Source organism: Aulostomus chinensis, chromosome 5 (genome assembly GCF_037954235.1).
Source record: "Aulostomus chinensis isolate RoL2024-O1b breed Wild chromosome 5, RoL_Achi_v1.0, whole genome shotgun sequence".
NCBI lineage: Eukaryota > Metazoa > Chordata > Actinopteri > Syngnathiformes > Aulostomidae > Aulostomus > Aulostomus chinensis.
In genome coordinates, this window is record NC_141324.1 from 12,940,314 (window position 1) to 12,959,840 (window position 19,527).

Below are 19,527 nucleotides of genomic sequence, written 5' to 3' on the forward strand. Positions count from 1 at the left end.
CAAGCATTTAAAATGAAGCTCCACCCAGAAATGTGTATTTTGCCCTCCAATTACTGGCAAACAGCTATCTTGAGCTCACAAAGACATTTTTGATCCCCCTTCCTGCATTACTTCTTTGTGATTCTAGAATGCAGAGAGAGCGAGCCATGTATTTGGAAGCCATGCTTAATGTTAAAGCGACTTGATGTTGACGTGTGGCTAACACCAGATGTGCTGGGGAATTTGATGACAGAAGCTTTTGGGCAGTTAAACTTGAGTAAAAAAAAAAACGAATGCAGGTGGGAAGAGACACCGATTTGTCAGTGCATAGAAAAACACTTCTTGGGATGAAGTGCTGCTATAGACGACACTAAAATGTTGCTTACGTCAGACATCATGATCTTAATCTTAAAGTCCAAAACAAGACTATCTTTCTGGGCTAAAACGTCAAAAGAAATACATTTGCAAGATCCTCACGAAGCATGATGTTTAAAAAAACTTCAAATTAGTCATTTTCTTTGCTCCCCTGTCACTACTGGCCAACAAGCCATTGAGTAACAATGAATTTTTTGCATTTCCACTGGCACATGACCGTCAGCAGCACACACAACACTCTGTTCCACATTTGTGTTTCACAACAGTACTCAACGAACTCTGTCATTGCAGCAAATGTACTCTCTCTTCTCAGATAAAGATGAATGACCGGCTGCTGGGAGACTGTGTGATTCTGCTACGATGATGGATGTTTCCCAGCCACCCCAGTGACTCCAGCTATCACCTATGCCACCTGCTGAATGCGGAAAGCCTAGGATGGAAGACCAAGCAAGTAATGCACCGAGGCGTTGGATCAACACTCAGAACCTCCACAACATCTGCCACCTCATCTTCTCTTCCCACACTGACAAAAGCAGCTGCTTCATCACCATCACCAACCAGACAGGGACCACCGCCAACGGCTGACAAGATTCCAGGATGTTTGTGAATTTCCGCCGGTTGCGAAAATGCCAGTGTGTCCAGCTGATGACCACCTGCCTGGTGCTGTCAGTGATGATGGTTTGTTGGGAGCAGCTAGACAGCAATGTTGTGAGCCATGTTAAGTCCTACTCCTACCGCTACCTGGTCAACCGCTTCACCTACATCAACAAGAGCCTCACTATCCCACGTGAGGAGGCACGGAGCTTCAGCAACTTCCAGTACCTGCTGGACCACCCGGATAAATGCACCAGCAAGGACGTTCTGCTCCTTCTCTTTGTCAAAACATCCCCGGAGAACATAGAGAGGCGTAATGCCATCAGATCCACTTGGGGTAATGAGACCTACATCCAAAACACCCTGGGAGTGACAGTCAAGGTAGTGTTTGCCTTAGGAGCACCTCAAACCAACAAGGGCGAACCCTCGTGGAGCAAGAGGAGTCGCGCTGGTTTTCAAGCACAGCTCATTCAAGAGGACAGTCTCCATGGCGATTTGATCCAGCAAGACTTTTTAGACTCTTTCCACAACCTGACCCTGAAGCTGATCATGCAGTTCCACTGGATGCATAGCCACTGTTCTCACGCCCATTTCCTCATGACTGCTGATGACGACATCTTCATTCACATGCCCAACCTGGTGAACTATTTGCAGGACATGAAGGGCGTCACAGACTTTTGGATTGGTCGAGTGCACAGAGGCGCGCCGCCAATCCGCAGCAAGGACAGCAAGTACTACGTTCCTTTTGAGATGTACCAGTGGTTGTCTTACCCTGACTACACTGCAGGGGCAGGGTACGTGGTCTCTGGAGATGTAGCAGACAAAATCTACCAAGCCACTCTAACACTGAATGCCTCTCTTTACATAGATGATGTGTTCATGGGCATCTGTGCCAATGCAATAGGTGTGTCACCTCAGGAGCATGTGTATTTCTCAGGGGAGGGCAAGGCTCCCTATCACTTATGTATCTATGACCAGATGATGACATCACATGGTCATGTGGAGGATATATATGATATTTGGAAGGCAGCAACACACCCACAGGTGAAACAGAGGACCTCTGGACTCACAGGCAGGCTGTACTGCACAGCTGTAAAAATGGTTCTCCTGTGTAAGCCTTACTATTTCAACACATACCCCTGCAAAGCAGCCTTTTTGTAGGTGTGTGTGTGTGTGTGTGTGTGTGTGTGTGTGTGTGTGCGCGCGCGCGTGTGTGTGTATGCAGCATTTGAAAGAGAGCGTGTCATCAATCATAATAATGAAGTGATCATTGCTACGACTATTACCTCAGTCCTTTCAGTGAGACACCTGTATCTGTGAACTTCCTGCTGGGTGTTGCCAGAAATGATCAGACGATTGATATCTGTAACTTTAAGTGTGAATTCACAATACGTCGCTTATCTCTGACCTTTGGCATGGATCAGGGGTTCTCAAAGCAGGGTCCGACAGACCCTATGAGTTGTTAAGGGTGGTCCCCCTGGTCCTTAACATCAAGTTTAATATAATTTTTATTTAAATGTTTGTGAAAGGCTTGTGAATGCAGCCTGCAATGACACCTGACACATTGTGAATCGGACATAAATTTGAATATTTATATTTAGGGTTTTGTTTTTTTTTGTAAATTCATTGCAATTCATTACCAGTTTTCAGGTAAATGTATGCAAATTTGGAGGAAAACGGACAAATATAAGTTATTCACTAGTATTTTTTTTAAGGTCAGATCAGGGATGTTGGATCATATGTCTTGTGTCATGTGAACATGAAACAAAATATCTCTTTGGGAGTCAACTTTGGGTTACAGGGCAGAAAATAGTTTGGAAAAATGTGGCCAAATAACAACACTTTGTTTAGGTCTGAAGAGCGATTTTTCCAATTAATACTCCCTGACATGATTTTTAGGAATTTTCAAACTCATCCAGGATGTTAAAAGATTCTTTTGTCACAAGGCTTTCCCTGATGTACAGAAGGGTTGTCAAAACTATGTAGTGCTCAATCACAATAGATTATTTTCTTTAAGATGGACGCTGTTTCTATCACAGGCAAATATGTTAGAATTAATATACTGATGAAATGTTAATTGACCTGCATGATTGTTTTAAAATGACAATGTAAAGCAGAAGTAACTTGTTGCTCTTTGTTGGAGTGCAAAAATACTGTCTGTCAGTCACAGCAGAGTTCTAAAAATATCTACGTCATGAAGTGTAAAATTCCACACGGTGAAGTAAACTGTGGAATAGATGTGTAATTGGAAAGACTTTACTAACAGTTCCTGTGCTGAATGTAATGATGTAATGGTGAGCAACAAAATATAGGATTCAATTAACAACTTCACTGTTATTACTCATCTTTTTTTATGTAAATTGTTTTTTAATTAAATAAAATCACTCTGTAAGTCAAAAAACAGTTGTCCAAGTACTTTGTTATTGTTGGTACAAAGTTGTCATCAATCATGTTGGTTGACTGTATTTGTTTTTGCAGTCCAGGAAACATATATTAGGAAACTTTGGAGCGGTTGAAGATTTCACTGGTTTGACTGCTCAATTCTTTGCACTGTTTGTTTCAACATAAGCCACATCTCAGAACGTCACAATACAACATTGATACACAACTGAAAGTCCCTCCATGATGATTAACAGTACATTTAGTCTGATAGGGGAATAAATTGTTGTTAATAATCTTCCTGCAGCAGTAAAAGTCTTTAATGTGCTTGTGAATGGCGCACCATCCTGTCTGGGATTCTATGAGAGCGAGTGTTTGGGAAGTAAAGGTGAAAATATGTCCTCGTCAGAGGTGTGGTACAGCTGGATTCCCCAACAGCCCTGATTTTTTTTATAATGTCTGCATATCTTTCAAGAAACCAGAAAGTCTTTACAGGAAACTATAGGAAGTTAGCTGGCCTTGGTAGCATAGTCTGTCACTGAGTCACGTCACTGAGAGTTAGCAAATTAGCATCGAGCTCAAAAATGCTAAGTGACGGTAAAGTAGCTCTGCGCATGTACCCATGTCAAACTGTTCCTTTTATCAGGATATCATAAAGAAAAACTGGTTACAGAAGAGCATGGTCAAATGTTCTGACAAAACTTGAGAAAAGGAAATGCCACCGTCTCCTCACTTTAATTCAATTTGTGAATTCATGTGTTTATTAATAGCACCTTGTCGAGCAATGTGATGTTGCCTGGATTACCTGATCTCCACATAGCTGCCCTGTTTCCCAGCCAACGCATCAGGAAGATTAATTCACATCAAGAATGTAGAGTTGGTTCTAAAATCACAACAGTCTCCCGACGTCTGTTTATTATAAAGCATGGACTGACTCTCTTTTTTTTCAGTTCCCCTATTTAACAGACTGAGGCCAGTTAGCTTAGCTTAGCAGCGGGTTTCACTGCCAAGAAAAGTGTTAAGCTAAACTAGCTGAAGAGCACTGGAGGGGTTTAGGGCCCTTTATTATTATGAGGGCCTGAGCCCGAAGGAACTTCGGGGCAAAGATTTGACCCCCTTTGACCCCTGAAGCATCCAGACCCCTCAGGTCATCAGGGACAGGTCTACTCAGCGTCCCCAGGGTCAGAACCAAACAGGGTGAAGCTGCTTTCAGCTTCTGTGGTCCACACCAGTGGAACAAACTCCCTGAACCTCTGAGGGGGGCACAAACTGTCAGCTCATTTAAATCAGGGCTGGAAACACTGCTGTTTACTGCAGCCTTCTGATAGTATTGATTTGGGATTGATCTGGGTGATTTGCTATTGATGGATTGATTTAATATTGATTTGTCTGCTGTCGAATTGATTTGAAATGATTTTTGAATGTTTTAATTCATGTTTTTGATTTTTTTTAAAAACATACTCACAAACTCACCAAATTTGGAACTCACATCAGGTTTGGTGAAACATCTGATAAAATGAAAAAAAATCACAACAAATCATATGCTGACACTCTTAACCTAATTCCCACAGGAAGTCCACAATATGGACATGACAATTTTGGGGCAATTTTGGACATCGAACAAACGCTATCTCCTCCTAGGGCTTTCATGGTATCACCTTCAAACTTGAGTACATTACTCATGACACTGTGCTGATCACAAGTTTTTAAAAACTTTGTAATAACTCAAACAGTTTGAATTTTATAAGCCATCAAAATCAGGCTGACACATTTCACCTACAATGTAAACCAATGGGGAAAATGTCTCCTCAGAAACATATCGTCTCAAACTGGCGCTTCTCACATCTAAACTATGACTTGCACCACTTCACAAATCACATCACTGGACAAATCTCCCTACAAAATGTGACACTGAATACAACTTTTGGTCAAAGTCATGTGATTTATGAGCTTTATTCACACTAATCACACTTACAAACTCCTCTCCTCTCCACTCACTCTCATGTGCCAGAGAGCAGAAGGGGGGAGGGGTTCCTAAAGGCACAGCTCTCATCTCTGCACTGACATTCTGTGTCAGACTGAGGCTTCTATCTCCTAAACTACAAGTCTCACCACTTTCATACCTACATCCCTGGATTCAGCAAACAATTTCCTACTCCTACCGACCCTGGTGGCTGTGAGGATGAGAAGGCCCATAACAACGCTGCTTGCAACTTAAATTTTCTCTGCTCTTCCTACTGTTGTGATTCAGTATAGACCTTGATAATTATCAGTTTACCTGCTTTGCATGCGATATACACACCAAAGTGAACAAGATTAAATGTAGCACAAAAGGAAATACAGATAAGGATTACCTAATGATATATAAAGCTGTTCTTCCAAACATTTAAATCACTGGTTAGGGCTGACCTCCATCATTAACGCAATCTCCTCACACAGGGTCTAGAAATGGTCTGGGCCAAGGAGAGGACTTTGGATCAGTGCTATATAAGCAGTGGGCCAGCAGCCTTCATGTGGTCTGGGTGCAGCTCTGTTTTGTGATCTCCACGTCATTAACTGTGTAAATGAATTGGAAATATGATAAAGTGACCAAAGGTTGGCGGCACGGTGGTGCAGTGGTCAGCACTGTGGCCTCACAGCAAGAAGGTTCCAGGTTCCAGTCCCGGCTCCATCACAGGATCTTTCTGTGTGGAGTCTCCATGTTCTCCCTGTTCCTGCGTGGGTTCTCTCTGGTACTCCAGCTTCCTCCCACAGTCCAAAGACATCAAGAGGGGACGAGGCTGATTGATACTCTAAATTGACTGTAGGTGTGACTGTGAGTGTGAATGGTTGTCTGTCTCTATGTGCTGGTCCTGAGATGGACTGGTGACCTGTCCAGGGTGAACCCCGCCTCTCGCACGTAGACGCTGGGATAGGCTCCAGCCCCACCCCCCCACCCCCAACCCTTAACAGGAAGAAAATGGATGGATGGATGGATGGATGGATGGATGACCAAAGGTCAACCTGCACTTCCTACTCCTACACTTGGACTTGAGCTTTACCTGCAGGTCAGATGGGGGTCCTTCTCACTTCTTGTATATCTCAGTCTTGCTTTATCACCCCTCTTTGCAAACTTGATTCTCATTTTTAGGGCCTGAGCCCCTATTGTATCTGTTCTTGCTTTCTTTCTTTCTTATTCTGCGACTTTAGACCTCAATTTGACCCCCTAAACATGTTCAAAAGCTCACCAAATTTGGCACCCACATCAGATCTGGTAAATAATTTAATAAAAAGTAAATTGGGCCCAAAGTGCCAAAATGTGCTCCACAACGCCAACTAGGTATCTAAAAAGGGGCACCATGGCCTGTTGGAATGTCACAGAGACATTTACTCAAAACTCAACTAATCATCGCATCAACACTTACAAATCACATGCCGACTCCCCTGACCTAAATCAAACAGGAAGTCCACAATATGCACGCGAAAGTTTGACTTTTGTGCCAATTTTGGACCCTGACCAAATGCTATCTCCTCCTAGGGCATTAATGGTATCACATTCAAACTTTAATACATGACTTATGACACTGTGCTGAACAGAAGTTGTTAAAAACTTTGCAACAAATCCAACGGTTTGGATTCTGTAAGCCCCGAAAGTTGTTGTGCCACATAGCACCTTACAATGACCTAAACCAAAGGGGAGGCAATCTCTGGACATATACTTTGTGTCAAACTGAGGCTTCTGACATCTAAACTATAGGTCTGACCACTTTCCAACCTGTATCACTGGCATACAGACAAAGGCCTGTTCAATGCTGCTTGCAGCTTCAATTATTTTAGTTATCATAATCATAATCATTTATTAGTTAGGATTAGTTTGTGATTTAAATTTTAAATGATATTCTATGGTTCTCATCCTTCCATCCTACAGATCCCATACTGGACTTCCCAGTATCTCTGTTTGTAATACTATTATTTCTCTCTTCTCATTTCATAGTTTTTACAATACATCCTGCAGATGGGCTGGGATGTATCATAAACGATGTTACCTGGGTTCATCAGGTGTTTTGAGTCTTTTCGAACATCATACACCGTTGCCCAGGCGACCCGACCAGGGGTGATCAGTCCCCAGCCTTTGGAGTTTTGCTGGGCTTGGTAGGCCATCATATATAGCTTGAATCAGGAGACAGACTCAGTAGTCGAAGGATGTTATCCCAGGTCACCCTTCGCTGTTCTGCAGATTCCCACTCTGTTCATGCCCCATGCTGCCTCAAGCCCAAATCAAGTCATCAAGTCAATTTTATTTGTATTGCGCCAAATCACAGCAAAAGTTACCTCATGACACTTTACAAGTAGAGCAGGTCCAGTACTACACCCCTTCTGTGAATTTACACCCAACAATTCTCCATCAGCAGCACATCCTGCAACAGCAACGACAAAAACCTTCCTTTTAACAGGCAGGAACGTCCAGCAGATCCAGGATCAATGGGGACGGCCTTCTGCTTTGACCTGTTGGAGGGAAAGAGAGCAGGAGAGCGGGGAAGAGACAAAGACAGATAATGGAGGAAGACAGATATGCAGAAGGAAAGAGAGGGACAGAGATAAAGAGAGAGAGAAGGGGAAGAGACTGATGGACAGACGGGGACGTGAGCAGGTGGAGCTACGGGTGGCAGTTTGAGCCTCTTCAGGTCTGCAGCCTCCTCCAGCAGCACCCGGGACCTGGGATGAGGGGAGCCCGAAGGCTCCGGAGAAGAAGACTAGTTAGTAACACGTATGAGTATGATTTATGGATGACAAATATAGGAGGACAGAGAGGAAAGAGAGGAGGAGAGAGAAGCCCAGTGCACCATGGGAGATCCCCCAGCAGCCTGAGCCTATAGCAGCATATCTAAGGCCCAGCCTAAGCCAGACCGAACTATAAGCTTTATCAAACCATCCTGCTAGCTCTCTCTTCTTTCACACCTGCTCGAACTTCCTCCCGAAGAAGGTGGCGCCCCTCTTTGCCTGTTGTTTTGTGAATCTGACGCTGGGGGAAGTAACCCAGACCCACTGCTGATTCTTGGGGGTGTTATGGTCCTTGTCATGATTTCCTGTTTTATTTTGTAGTTCGGGTCCTGTCTTCCTATGTGCGCCCTTCTGCGATTACCTCATGTGTGTCACCTGTAATTGCACCACCTGTGTCTCATTTCCTTGTGTAGTTTTACCCCCGTGTTTCCCATTGTCTTGGGTCTGCTCATTGTTTCTGTCACTGTCCTTGACATGGTTACACTCTTGTGTTCCCTGCTCCCATGTGTTCTCCAGCAGGTCTGTAGTTTCAGTCTTGTCTAGAACTTGGTTTCAATTGCACTTTAAATTCATCCAGGACTTAGGCCTGTTGACCCTTTTTGTTGTTACTGTTGAACCTTCTGTTGAACTTTGAACCCCCCTGTTCTACTGAATTAAAAAAACAAAACAAAAAAAACCATTGTTGAACTCCCTGAGGCTGCCATCTGCATTTAGGCCCTGTTCTCCCCGTAAACCCTGGCATGGGGAGTGCCTCCCTTGTCCGTGACACCATGAACCCCTCTTTTAGACCTCTAAATGGGAGTTGCAAGATGTTGCTCCTTCCAAACAGTCCCTTGCTACTGAAGCTCCAGGGAAGACCAAGCCACCTGCAAAGGTGTCTACTCATCCTCCTCTCCATCGACTTTTCTATTGTTATTTGGGACCTCATATATCAGCAGTAGCCACAGGTTCCGAGACAGGATGGCCTATTAGAGTGGGCAGCATGGCTCAGGGGGTACAGTGGCTGTCTAGCAAACGAAGGGTTGCTGGTTCGATCCTTGACCCCGTTGACCATGTCGAAGTGTCCTTGAGCAAGATACTGGACCCACAATTACTGCTGATGAGAAGGTTGGTGCCTTGCATGACAGGCTGCTTTAGGGCCTGGTGACCATGATCCCTCCCCTTTTTGGTTTTGAGTGCATGTGTGTGTGTGTGTGTGTGTGTGTGTGTGTGTGTGTGTGTGTTTGTGCATGTGTGCATGTGTGTGGGAAGTGTCAATGGGTGACTCATTTGAGGACCCCTTCCCCAATATTGGTTGTCCCTGCCACTTGGTAAGCCCAGCCCCGTCCTTTACTTTTTCTTGCCCAAGTGCTTATTTTAATGTTGACTGGTGTGCGACCATACTTATTTTTCCTTGGATATTGTTTTTAATGTATTTTTTTTAATTGAAAATCATCACTCCCCAGTGGTTTAACAAGCTTGTGTGAGCTTGTCTATTTAAAATCTCCAGATTTCCTCGGGTGCAATTCCCCAGGGGGCGTTGTCGAGTTTAAAAGTCCTGGTATCCCCCCACCACTCCATCCTGGTATTACGGACAGCCAGATCTCCCCTGGCCTCTCGGATGACCTGTATGTCCCAAGCAGCCAGGTACTCCAGGGATGCCACCTTTCTCCACTGATGCGTCCATGTAATCGTTCTGGAGGACGAACTCTGTAAGCTGACGAGACAAGATGCGAACGAGCACCTTGCCCTCTATGCTAAGCAGTGAGATGGTAACTGCTCGATGTGTGTCTTCTTCTCCCTAGGAATCCATACTCCCCTTGCACACCTCCACTCATAGGTGACTCTCCCTCTTCAGCAGATCACTCCTCAGCCATCTAGATCTGCCTCCGATGTTGTCTCCAAGATCTTGCAGACAAACTGTTGCTTGCGTGCTGGAGGCCATTTAAGCTTCCATTTCTGTGATGTTGCGCAGACTTTGGGGGGCTGGAAAACAAGTAAATGTATTTACTTACTAATTTAGTTTTAATGAGGTTTGTCAGATCCCAGTGAAAACGGCTACAGCTGTTCTGCAGCTCATGGGGACCCTAACTTCAGGGCTACTACTCAAACCTTCGAAGTTTTCTATCCACTGTACTGTGAGATTTAGGATGTTTAACTTTAAAATTTTAGGTAATATCCATATAGTACAGATATGACCATGTGGCTCCCATGTCGCAGTCAGCTCAGGTCACACACTTTCCCACTGAAACAAAGGTCTTATTTACATGCACGATTGTATGATAAGCCTCTTATTCAGGTGGTCCTTCCAGACCTCATTACCATGGTCTTCACATTCATTTTGAAACACATTTCACTCAATTGATATCGCCAGGCGGAAGTCCCTACCGACTTCTGTTGCATTATAAATCTGCCTGACCAGCAGGTGGTGCTGTGCCCCAGCTTGTTTACTTCTCCCTGGGACATAATTCTCAAGTTAACATCTTCTGAAACCATCTACCATGGCATACAAGCACTCCATAACAAACATTTACTTACAGCAATGTCAGTTTATTAAGACATTCATACAATTCTGGGGGAAGGAAATCTGAAAAGTAGTGGGGGGGGGGGGGGGGGGGATTGACAATATAGTTAGTAAAATCACGGCCAACCAGTGAGGAATTCTGAGCAACTGGGATAAAAAAAGATACATTTAAATAAACATTCACAAAATATAACAAAAAGCAAGTGAATCTACAGTATAACATGACAAGTGCCTCTTAAGTGGCACCAAGATACACCGCACATATGTTAGCATAACATAATTTGCAGACTTTATACAGCACTTATACCTTTTAGTCCACAAGTAGGTTACTAAATGGTGGAGAACATCGAATATATGCATTTTAATTGAACATGAAAAGAAATACCTGAAAAGGACCCTAATGTTTACAGACCCCATGGCTTTGTAGCTCCAACCAGCCAGCTGCCGAAGTTAGAATCTACAACTGTCCAAGAGGGACCACCATTCAGGCCACCTCGCTTTTAACACATACCAAAATTCGGATCCAAGGTTTAGCATTGAGAAGGTTTCCCCTCGAATAATATAAGCACAATGCAAGTGGACGATCGCTATCACTGCGTAAAGAAAAAAATATCTCAGGGCTCAAATCAGATCAGCCACATTCATAGGCATCTCCTCCACTGTTGTGTTGTAAAACGTCTCGATGTCGCGAAGAATCCTTTTGTCCTCTTCAGTGACAAAGTTGATAGCAACTCCTTTTCTGCCAAAACGGCCACCACGGCCAATTCTAGACAGTAAAAGATGAGTAAAATTAGTCGCACACAAGGCAGATGTAAACATTTCAGTCGAATTAGTGGTTCAACTTGCCTATGAATGTAGTTCTCTCGGTTTGTAGGAAGGTCATAGTTAATGACCAGGGAAACCTGCTGCACGTCTATCCCACGAGCCTGAGGAGGAACACACAATTACACTGAAGTCCAATATACTACGTGACAATGTTGCTCGTTTACAAGTAACAGATTCCTACATGAGGAAACCATTGTGGAGAATGAGCCCTAATCTCCCAAAAGTTTAGACTGTTTGGTCATTTAAGGACTGTTACAGGATTATAAACATTTGGGGTTCAGAAATTCAATGCAGGAAGTCCTTATCTGTTGATCAATAAACTCATACTAACCAGAAGATCAGTGGTGATCAGCACTCTGCTTGAGCCAGATCGAAACTCCCTCATAATCACATCACGCTCCTTCTGGTCCATATCGCCATGCTGGGAATGGACAGTTGTTTTAGCTCATGAATGCAGCATATAGCCCAGAAGGACTGGAAAGCAGTTGTGGAGCAGATCTTACCAGAGCAGAGACTGTGAAGTCTCGAGCGTGCATCTTTTCAGTCAACCAGTCCACTTTTCTCCTGGTGTTGAGGAAGATGACAGCCTGGGTGATGGTCAGAGTCTCATAGAGATCACAAAGTGTGTCCAGCTTCCACTCCTGAGGTATCACATGAAAAATTCAACTGAACAATTTCACAGTGCAAGTTTTCAGTGAGCGTTTATTAAAATCTTATTGGAGCCGATGACATGTAACACAGGATCTTGAGACAAAAGGACACTGGACATTAAGAAAGAGGTCCCTCCTAGACTCATTTCAGAGACTGTGCCTTTTCTCTCCTTCTCTGGTGTACCCATGCTTACACGGCCACATGAGCTAAGCCAGTCAGGCTCGGCTCCTGCAGTTTCAGCAGGGTGCTTTAGAGAGAAGGGACATTTCACAGTGGGATTTACACTCTTGACTGTTACCTTGCTAAAAATGTTCCTGGTGCAAGAAGTCAACTCACCTCTCGCTCCACATTTATGTAGAACTGCTTGATACCCTCAAGGGTAAGCTCTTCTTTCTTCACCAAGATGCGAATGGGGTCTCGCATGAACTTCTTGGTCACCTCCAGCACATCTGCTGGCATGGTGGCGGAGAGCAGGACAACCTGAAGCGATTGTTACACGTCACTACAAGATCCAAGAGACTCAGTTGACACAAAACTTAAGTGAAGAAATGTCAGATGCAACTGTGGCACTGAGCCTCGAGACAGGGGTCAACGAACATTAAGAAAGAGGTTCGACCACATCTCATTGCCAGCACAGTGGGCAATTTTCTCCTTCTGCACAATACTCTGCTAGCATTATTGCATGATGCAGATAAATCTGGATCACACAATTATAGCAGACTTCTGTTATAGCAGAAGAACTTATGGGAGTCAGGGTTGTATACATGATTCATTTACCTGAATGTTTGTGCTCAGCTTCTGGAAGATTTCATAGATCTGATCCTTGAAACCTCGACTCAACATCTCATCAGCTTCATCCAGAACAAACATCTTGATGTATTTCGGGGCTGCGCAGACATTTAGCATCGAGTCAACAGTTGAATCAGTACACCAACATAAGTTTTCCTGCTCAACAAGAGCAGAAATACTTACACAGATGTCTCCTGTTAAGCATGTCGTATACACGCCCTGGTGTACCCACCACTATGTGAGGGGCCTCAGCCTGAAGCTTCTGTATTTCACTACGAAGATTGGTCCCTCCGATGCAGGCATGGCAGGTTGCCCCCATGTAGTCACCCAGAGCCAGAATTACCTTCTGGATCTAATGAGGGGAGATCAGAATAGAACAAACCTAGTTGAGTGTGATGTGGTACAACAGCATGGCAGGACATTAAAACACAATTGTAGAACAACTGTTCAAGGGTGATCAGTTAAAAAAAAAAGGACTCTCCATTTCAATAGTCAGTCCCGAAAGATGGTATCCCATCACATCACCCAGTTGTCCCCAACTGCATGCTAATATTTCAAACAACAAATTCAACGACGCCAAGATCACCTTTTAGACCAATGCAGCCATGGACAAAGACTACACCAATCATAAGAGGATAGTTTACATTTTTTTTAATTTTGTCAAGTTTTTAAAGAATGGTACCTTCTCACTGGAATCAGTGTCCTCAATATGCTGCCTAGGTCTGAGACACTGAGGTATTCATGACCTCAGGAACAGCATACCTGCTGAGCCAGCTCTCTGGTGGGAGCCAGCACCAGAGCCTGAGTCTCCTTCTGCTCTATGTCCAGCTGCTGCAAGATAGAGATGGCAAATGTGGCCGTCTTGCCAGTGCCTGACTGGGCTTGGGCAATGACATCATAGCCTAATGGAAGGGGGATACGATTATGGTACAATTGCATAAAAAATGATTCATTTCAATTTAAAAAAAAATTATCTCACTGCTCTAAATGCAGAGAGGGAGTGATCAGTGTGAATAAGAAATATCCCCATTAATGGGTAAGTCCCGAAAGATGGTTAAGCATCATTTCACTCAATATACAAGACATTAATCAGGAGAATACTATTTCTGTACCTTTGATGCAAGGAATAATTGCCCTTTGTTGAATGGCAGATGGTTTCTCAAAACCATATGCATATATTCCCCTGAGAAGGGTCTCCTTCAGGTTCATATCATCAAAGTTGTCCGTAATCTCATTCCAGTTGCTCTGAAATGCATAAAAATGCTCATGAATGTACATGAACAGCTCCCAGTAGTAGTCAGCAGCAAAGTAACATGGTTCTTACCTCGATGACACCATCAGGTTCCATTCCATCTGGCCCCACATGGTCTCTATCTCTTGAGCTGTTGGGATGACACTTGTTAAAAGTTTGAACGAAACAGAGTTCATCCTAAAATTATTTAAGACAGACTTGATGAGAATAGAGGACTAAAAAGAAAGCATCTGGACTGGGGGGTAATTCAAACCATGCGTTTCCAAACTCGACTGCTACAAGACTTAACACACAATCGATTTAGCGCAACACTTTGCATATTGCAACGTAAAAGCTGCGCAATACACGTAATACATGGCTCTACAGTAGCCGGGTTACGCCCAAAATCTCTCCTTACACCATATGAGACTTCGGTGGGCGCACGTGTAAATTCCACAAGCAGGACTCCACTAACTGCTCTTGGAAATGTGCCTCTTATGTAACCTCTGAGGTTTCAGCATGGCTCACACGCACACTGAGTCTCACGTCTTATTGTAACTCAAAAACCAGTGCGAGTTTAACACGATAGGAACGTCTCAATATGGAGCGCTGCTCGGCCTAGCTAACCAATATGTCGGACACTCGGGCCTGCGCTACCAATGGTGGCTTCTCCTGCGCGAGAACAAGGCCGAACTGTGGCCGCGCCATAAAACTTATCTATTCCAGAGAACCACAGGCAACAGACAGAGGAGAAATCCATTAGTACAAGATTGTGGTCTTGATAATCTGTAAGAGGAAATTCGCATGTAACTTTTGCACGACGTTACACCATTGAAACTGCGGTACAGCAGCTAACGTCACAAAGCTTACTAGCCAACTAGCCGCCTGGCATTGGTTGGGCCTTTGAGGTTATTTTAAGTAACTTTGGCATCATACATGGTAAACACCGACACATATGACAACACTCACAAACATGTAAACTTAATACTGTTTTAAGTACATAACCGAACGTGTTTCTTTTACCTGTTGTAATCAGCACAATCACCAGACATGATCCGTATTCAACTTCAGCATGCGACTGGAAAGATCGCTGGTGGCGACGTCAACCGCCTTTATTCAGCAGGACTACTTTCACTGATGAACTTAATACTCATTTTCTTTACCAACACTGTCTCTGTTAACTGACTTGAGATTTCGATCAAATAAAATTATTTTAATCTCGTGGTATATTTGCACGTGCATTTATATGAGAGATAAAATGCAATAATTATTCGATTCTATACTTCTCTGCGGAAGGATTTTGCAGTTATAAAGAGTGCTTCGGAATCTACAGTGTCTCTGACTGGTCAAAATTTACACTGAAAGGTTGCGGAAAATTTTTAGACAGGGTTTCTGTAAGCCGGCCACCACCAACTTGGAAAGATGAAGAATGAATTGGACAGGCTGACAGACTGGAGCTTTTCTCGACTTTTGTTTGATTTATTTTCATGAAGCTGCAATAAGGAAGTCGATGAGCTAGCTTTAGTGTATTCATGAGCAGTGAGTGACCTGCCTAATCTCAAGTGCTGACTTGCTTAATAAATTATTTATCTCAGCTGGACAATAAAAACATGTCAACCTTTTTTTTCAGCTGAAGCCATAAGTTTGACCAAGCCCTTTTCGACACAGTAGAACTGTTAATGACTCACATTGTGATTTGTGATTGTTCCACACATGCAAGGTGCTTTGGTCTCTAGAAGAAAGAAAGAAAGAAAGCAAGAAAAAGAAAGAAAGCAAGAACAGATACAATAGGGGCTCAGGCCCTAAAAATGAGAATCAAGTTTGCAAAGAGGGGTGATAAAGCAAGACTGAGGTATACAAGAAGTGAGAAGGACCCCCATCTGACCTGCAGGTAAAGCTAAAGTCCAAGTGTAGGAGTAGGAAGTGCAGGTTGACCTTTGGTCATCCAGCCATGCATTTTCTTCCTGTTAAGGGTTGGGGGGTGGGGCTGGAGCCTATCCCAGCATCTACAGGTGAGAGGCGGGGTTCACCCTGAACAAGTAACCAGCTCATCACAGGGCCAACACATAGAGACAGACAACCATTCACACTCACAGTCACACCTACAGTCAATTTAGAGTATCAATCAGCCTCGTCCCCTCTTGATGTCTTTGGACTGTGGGAGGAAGCTGGAGTACCAGAGAGAACCCACACAGGAACAGGGAGAACATGGAGACACAGACAGATCCTGTACCCGAGCCGGGACTCGAATCCGGAACGTTCTTGCCGTGAGGCCACAGTGCTGACCACCGCACCACCGTGCCGCCCACTTTTTTTTCCATCAGTTTCAAAAGACTTGAAAATATTGTCGAGCAGTTCATTTGTTTTGGACCAATTTTGAAAGATTTCTTTTTCAGGTTGATGCTAATCCAAGCCAAAGGGACCCTTCCACGATGTGAAATATATCACACTTTTGGGAAATACTATAATCACTGATATATGTGATATATAGACTTGCAGATTCATTTAAAAAAGAAAAACATATGAGCAGCATAAGAAATGTGTAAAGTAATTCAAAGTAGCTAAACTTGACAAACAATTGATATTGAACAGCATTTTTGTGAAATAAGTCAAGTCCCTTTTTTGTATAGCACCAAATCACAAAAGTTATCTCATGAAACTTTACAAGCACAGCAGGTCTAGCACTTCACTCCTTCAATTAATTTACACCCCACAATTCTCCATGAGCAAGCACATCTTGCCACGGTGGCAAAGAAAACCCTCCTTTTAACAGGCATCAATGTTGAGCAGACCAAGCCTCAAAGGGAGCGGCCATCTGCTTTGACCGGTTGGGGGGAAAGAGGGCAGGAAAATAGAGGCAGAGACAAAGATGGACAAGGGAAAGAGACAGAGACAGAAAGAAAAGAGGAGAGTGACAACGACAGAAAGAAGATAATGACAGACAGATGGGGCGCATGAACAAGACAGAAGCAGAAAGATGGGCAGAGAGACAGACAGACGGACAGGCAGAGTTAAGTAACACAACAAACAATAACAGCAGCAGTACGAGTTATTGTTTGTTGTGTTTGCCCCCATCTGTCTGTCATTGTGTAGAAAGGAACATCTGACAGAATAAATGCTGCTCATACTAAGGTAGCGTTTCCTGGTTTCAACTTTTATCTTAATACGTAGCCATGACAGGTAAGAATCATCTCATCTGACTCTTAGCAAGATAGCAGCTTCCTCCAGCAGCGGCAGCAGTCAGGGGTCTGGGTGGTGGGAAAGCACAAAGACTCTGGAGAAGAAGTCAAGTTAGAAACAAGCTGGTATGAGGCTGAGTACAGAAGCAGAAAGGTAAAGAGAGAGGCTCCCTGCATCATGAGAGATCCCCTAGCAGTCTAGGAATATTGCAGAATAACTAAGGGCAAGCCAGCTCTAACTGAAAGATTAGTCAAAAAGGAAAGCCTTTCTTATTCTAGTGCTGGAGGCAGAGGTAATGCTGTCCAGGGTAGCTAGCTCATTAGATAAGATGATATACAGTGAAGAGAGTGGGTTCAATCACAGGCCTTAGTTGAACACTGTAGCTAACAGTAGTGCACTAGGATGCCATGACCGTGGTCATCAGGGAATCATAATTAACAAGTATTAACTGAGACTGATCTAGTCATGTCAATTTAATGTCCCAGTCTTTGAATTAAGATGTGATCGTCAGTGGTATCAAAAGCTGCACAAGGGTCTAATCAGACCAGCACAGAGACAAGTCCCTCATCTGATGCTAGCTGAAGATCCTGAGTAAAATTGACGAATGCGGCTTCTGTGTTCTGATGAACCCTGAAACCTGACTGGAAATCTTCAGATAAGCAATAATTTTGAAGAAAGTCGCATGGCAGTTTAGCAGCTACTTCTCGAAAATTTTGGAGAGAAAAGAAAGATTAGATACTGCTTGATAGTTGGCCAGAACTTCTTTGAGAAGAGGTTTGATTCCTGCTATTTTAAGGGCCTGTGGCACATAACAGCAGCAGAGTGATCATATTTAAAAAAAAAAAAAAAAAAAGCGCAAACCCCTAAAAACTGCTGTTTTAAACAAGTATTTTATTTTCGATGCTTAGGCACATTTTGCTTCTAAGATCCTGATCCATCTCAGTAAAATAAATGTTGCCATTAGTAACACTTATCTTTTGTCACTTTTCTTAATTTTCAATGCATCAACTTTCATATAAAATGGAGTAGTTTTACATAACAGAAAATGCAACTGAAATAAAGGGAAATCTCAATGCTTCCTCCACCAGTCTATACATCTAATCCTGCATATCTTATTTCCACCTACACTTTTCATTTCCCCCCAAAATATAGAGAACATCCCTCAAAATTATCTTCTTCATTCTATGTTAAACTATAATTTTTCTTGATTCCAGTACAAAAGCCCAGTGACATTTTGACCATGAAATATCTGATGATGCTCTTAAAAGTAGATTTCTTCAGCTCTGATTACTCATCTGAGGAGTGGAGTGAACTTTGACCCTAATGCACAATAGTGTAGTAGTTGGAGAAGAGCTCCTCTCCTGCTCTAATGTCTCTCAGTGACACCAGGACAACACAGCGGAGAGGTCTCTGTGTGTCCTGGCTGTAGTTGACATTGGGAAGATACTGGCGCAGCTCAGTAGGAAACTTGTCAGGGACATCGAACTCCTGGTAGCACACATTGGCTGGCCACTCGTTGGAGCAGTTGTTCACATACTGACCCACAGCAAGTGGGTTCTGTGGAGAGTCCGTCAGCCAGCTTGTGTCACTCATCATGAAAGGGCCTATTCGGTCCCTGCCACTGCAGGACTTGTACACCATTTTGGAGATTCCTTTGTCATTTCCATCAACCAGGACACCGTCAATGCATCTGAAGACAAAGGGGTTTCTGATGGACTGAAGGAGAATAGGCTCATAGGCTTGGTAGACCGTGCCAGGGTACATGGCAACTGTAGCTCCTTTTGGCACAAAGCCCCTGGTAATAAACACTCCAGTTCCTGCAAAAGGCAGTGTGCTAGGTTTCCGGTCAATGCAGAATCCCAGGGATTGTAACATGGCATCATGTACACATGCTGGCGTAACTTCATGACTTGTTCTCTGTCTGTGAAAGTGATTGTTGAAAGGATGAAGTTCCTCATGATGAGCGCCATGTCTTCTTAGGACTCTGAAGAGCTTCCGCAGGCTTTGGAACACCTCTTCATCCGGGACCAGCTTGTCCTGCGAACGCTCTTTCACCTGCCGAAGAGTTTTCTCATTTTTCGAGAAGTTCAAGGCAACCCACGGCACAAATCGGTGTCGGTACGATTTCCATTTGATCAAGAATCTTTCCAAAGTAATTCTAAACATTCAGAGCGACGTCTGACAACTCTAACATGGAGGAACAGAGTTAGTCTGATGACCTTTCTTGTCACTTCCGACGAGGTGCTTCAAAATAAGCAGC

General features: G+C 43.6%; 3 protein-coding genes and 4 non-coding genes across 7 annotated transcripts; 1 reads left to right on the forward strand and 6 right to left on the reverse strand.

Annotated features, from left to right (window-relative positions):
* The first annotated feature begins 630 nt into the window (after positions 1-630).
* On the forward strand, positions 631-3,242 carry b3gnt5b (UDP-GlcNAc:betaGal beta-1,3-N-acetylglucosaminyltransferase 5b). The gene has a single exon (XM_086204887.1). It carries the CDS (start codon positions 952-954, stop codon positions 2,107-2,109), a length of 1,158 nt encoding a protein of 385 aa, XP_086061013.1. The 5' UTR covers positions 631-951; the 3' UTR covers positions 2,110-3,242.
* Positions 3,243-10,616: 7,374 nt separating this feature from the next.
* eif4a2 (eukaryotic translation initiation factor 4A2) lies at positions 10,617-15,210 on the reverse strand. The gene is made up of 11 exons (XM_086204888.1): positions 15,111-15,210; positions 14,181-14,238; positions 13,969-14,101; positions 13,619-13,758; positions 13,040-13,208; positions 12,845-12,954; positions 12,404-12,547; positions 11,920-12,057; positions 11,748-11,837; positions 11,438-11,517; positions 10,617-11,357 (listed from the first exon to the last, which is right to left on the reverse strand). The coding sequence occupies exons 1-11, from the start codon at positions 15,137-15,139 to the stop codon at positions 11,213-11,215; spliced, it is 1,236 nt and encodes a 411-aa protein (XP_086061014.1). The 5' UTR covers positions 15,140-15,210; the 3' UTR covers positions 10,617-11,212.
* Positions 12,145-12,329, reverse strand: LOC147261260 (small nucleolar RNA SNORA81). The gene has a single exon (XR_015116218.1). It is a non-coding gene; the product is annotated as a small nucleolar RNA SNORA81 (small nucleolar RNA).
* Positions 12,627-12,807, reverse strand: LOC147261261 (small nucleolar RNA SNORA81). The gene has a single exon (XR_015116219.1). It is a non-coding gene; the product is annotated as a small nucleolar RNA SNORA81 (small nucleolar RNA).
* On the reverse strand, positions 13,308-13,383 carry LOC147261262 (small nucleolar RNA SNORD2). The gene has a single exon (XR_015116209.1). It is a non-coding gene; the product is annotated as a small nucleolar RNA SNORD2 (small nucleolar RNA).
* LOC147261263 (small nucleolar RNA SNORD2) lies at positions 13,855-13,928 on the reverse strand. Its single transcript, XR_015116210.1, has one exon. It is a non-coding gene; the product is annotated as a small nucleolar RNA SNORD2 (small nucleolar RNA).
* A 570-nt stretch (positions 15,211-15,780) lies between the features above and the next one.
* Positions 15,781-19,490, reverse strand: setd9 (SET domain containing 9). The gene has a single exon (XM_086203213.1). It carries the CDS (start codon positions 19,431-19,433, stop codon positions 18,588-18,590), a length of 846 nt encoding a protein of 281 aa, XP_086059339.1. The 5' UTR covers positions 19,434-19,490; the 3' UTR covers positions 15,781-18,587.
* Between the last annotated feature and the right edge of the window lie 37 nt (positions 19,491-19,527).

Excerpts from the sequence above, each read along its gene's own strand:
- eif4a2 (XM_086204888.1), bottom strand. The coding sequence starts at position 15,139 with ATGTCTGGTGATTGTGCTGATTACAACAG. Across the intron at positions 14,239-15,110 it reads GATTGTGCTGATTACAACAG|CTCAAGAGATAGAGACCATG; the intron begins GTAAAAGAAACA and ends TCATCCCAACAG. Across the intron at positions 11,358-11,437 it reads CGAGAGAACTACATTCATAG|AATTGGCCGTGGTGGCCGTT; the intron begins GCAAGTTGAACC and ends TTTACTGTCTAG.
- b3gnt5b (XM_086204887.1), top strand. The coding sequence starts at position 952 with ATGTTTGTGAATTTCCGCCGGTTGCGAAAATGCCAGTGTGTCCAGCTG.
- setd9 (XM_086203213.1), bottom strand. The coding sequence starts at position 19,433 with ATGTTTAGAATTACTTTGGAAAGATTCTTGATCAAATGGAAATCGTAC.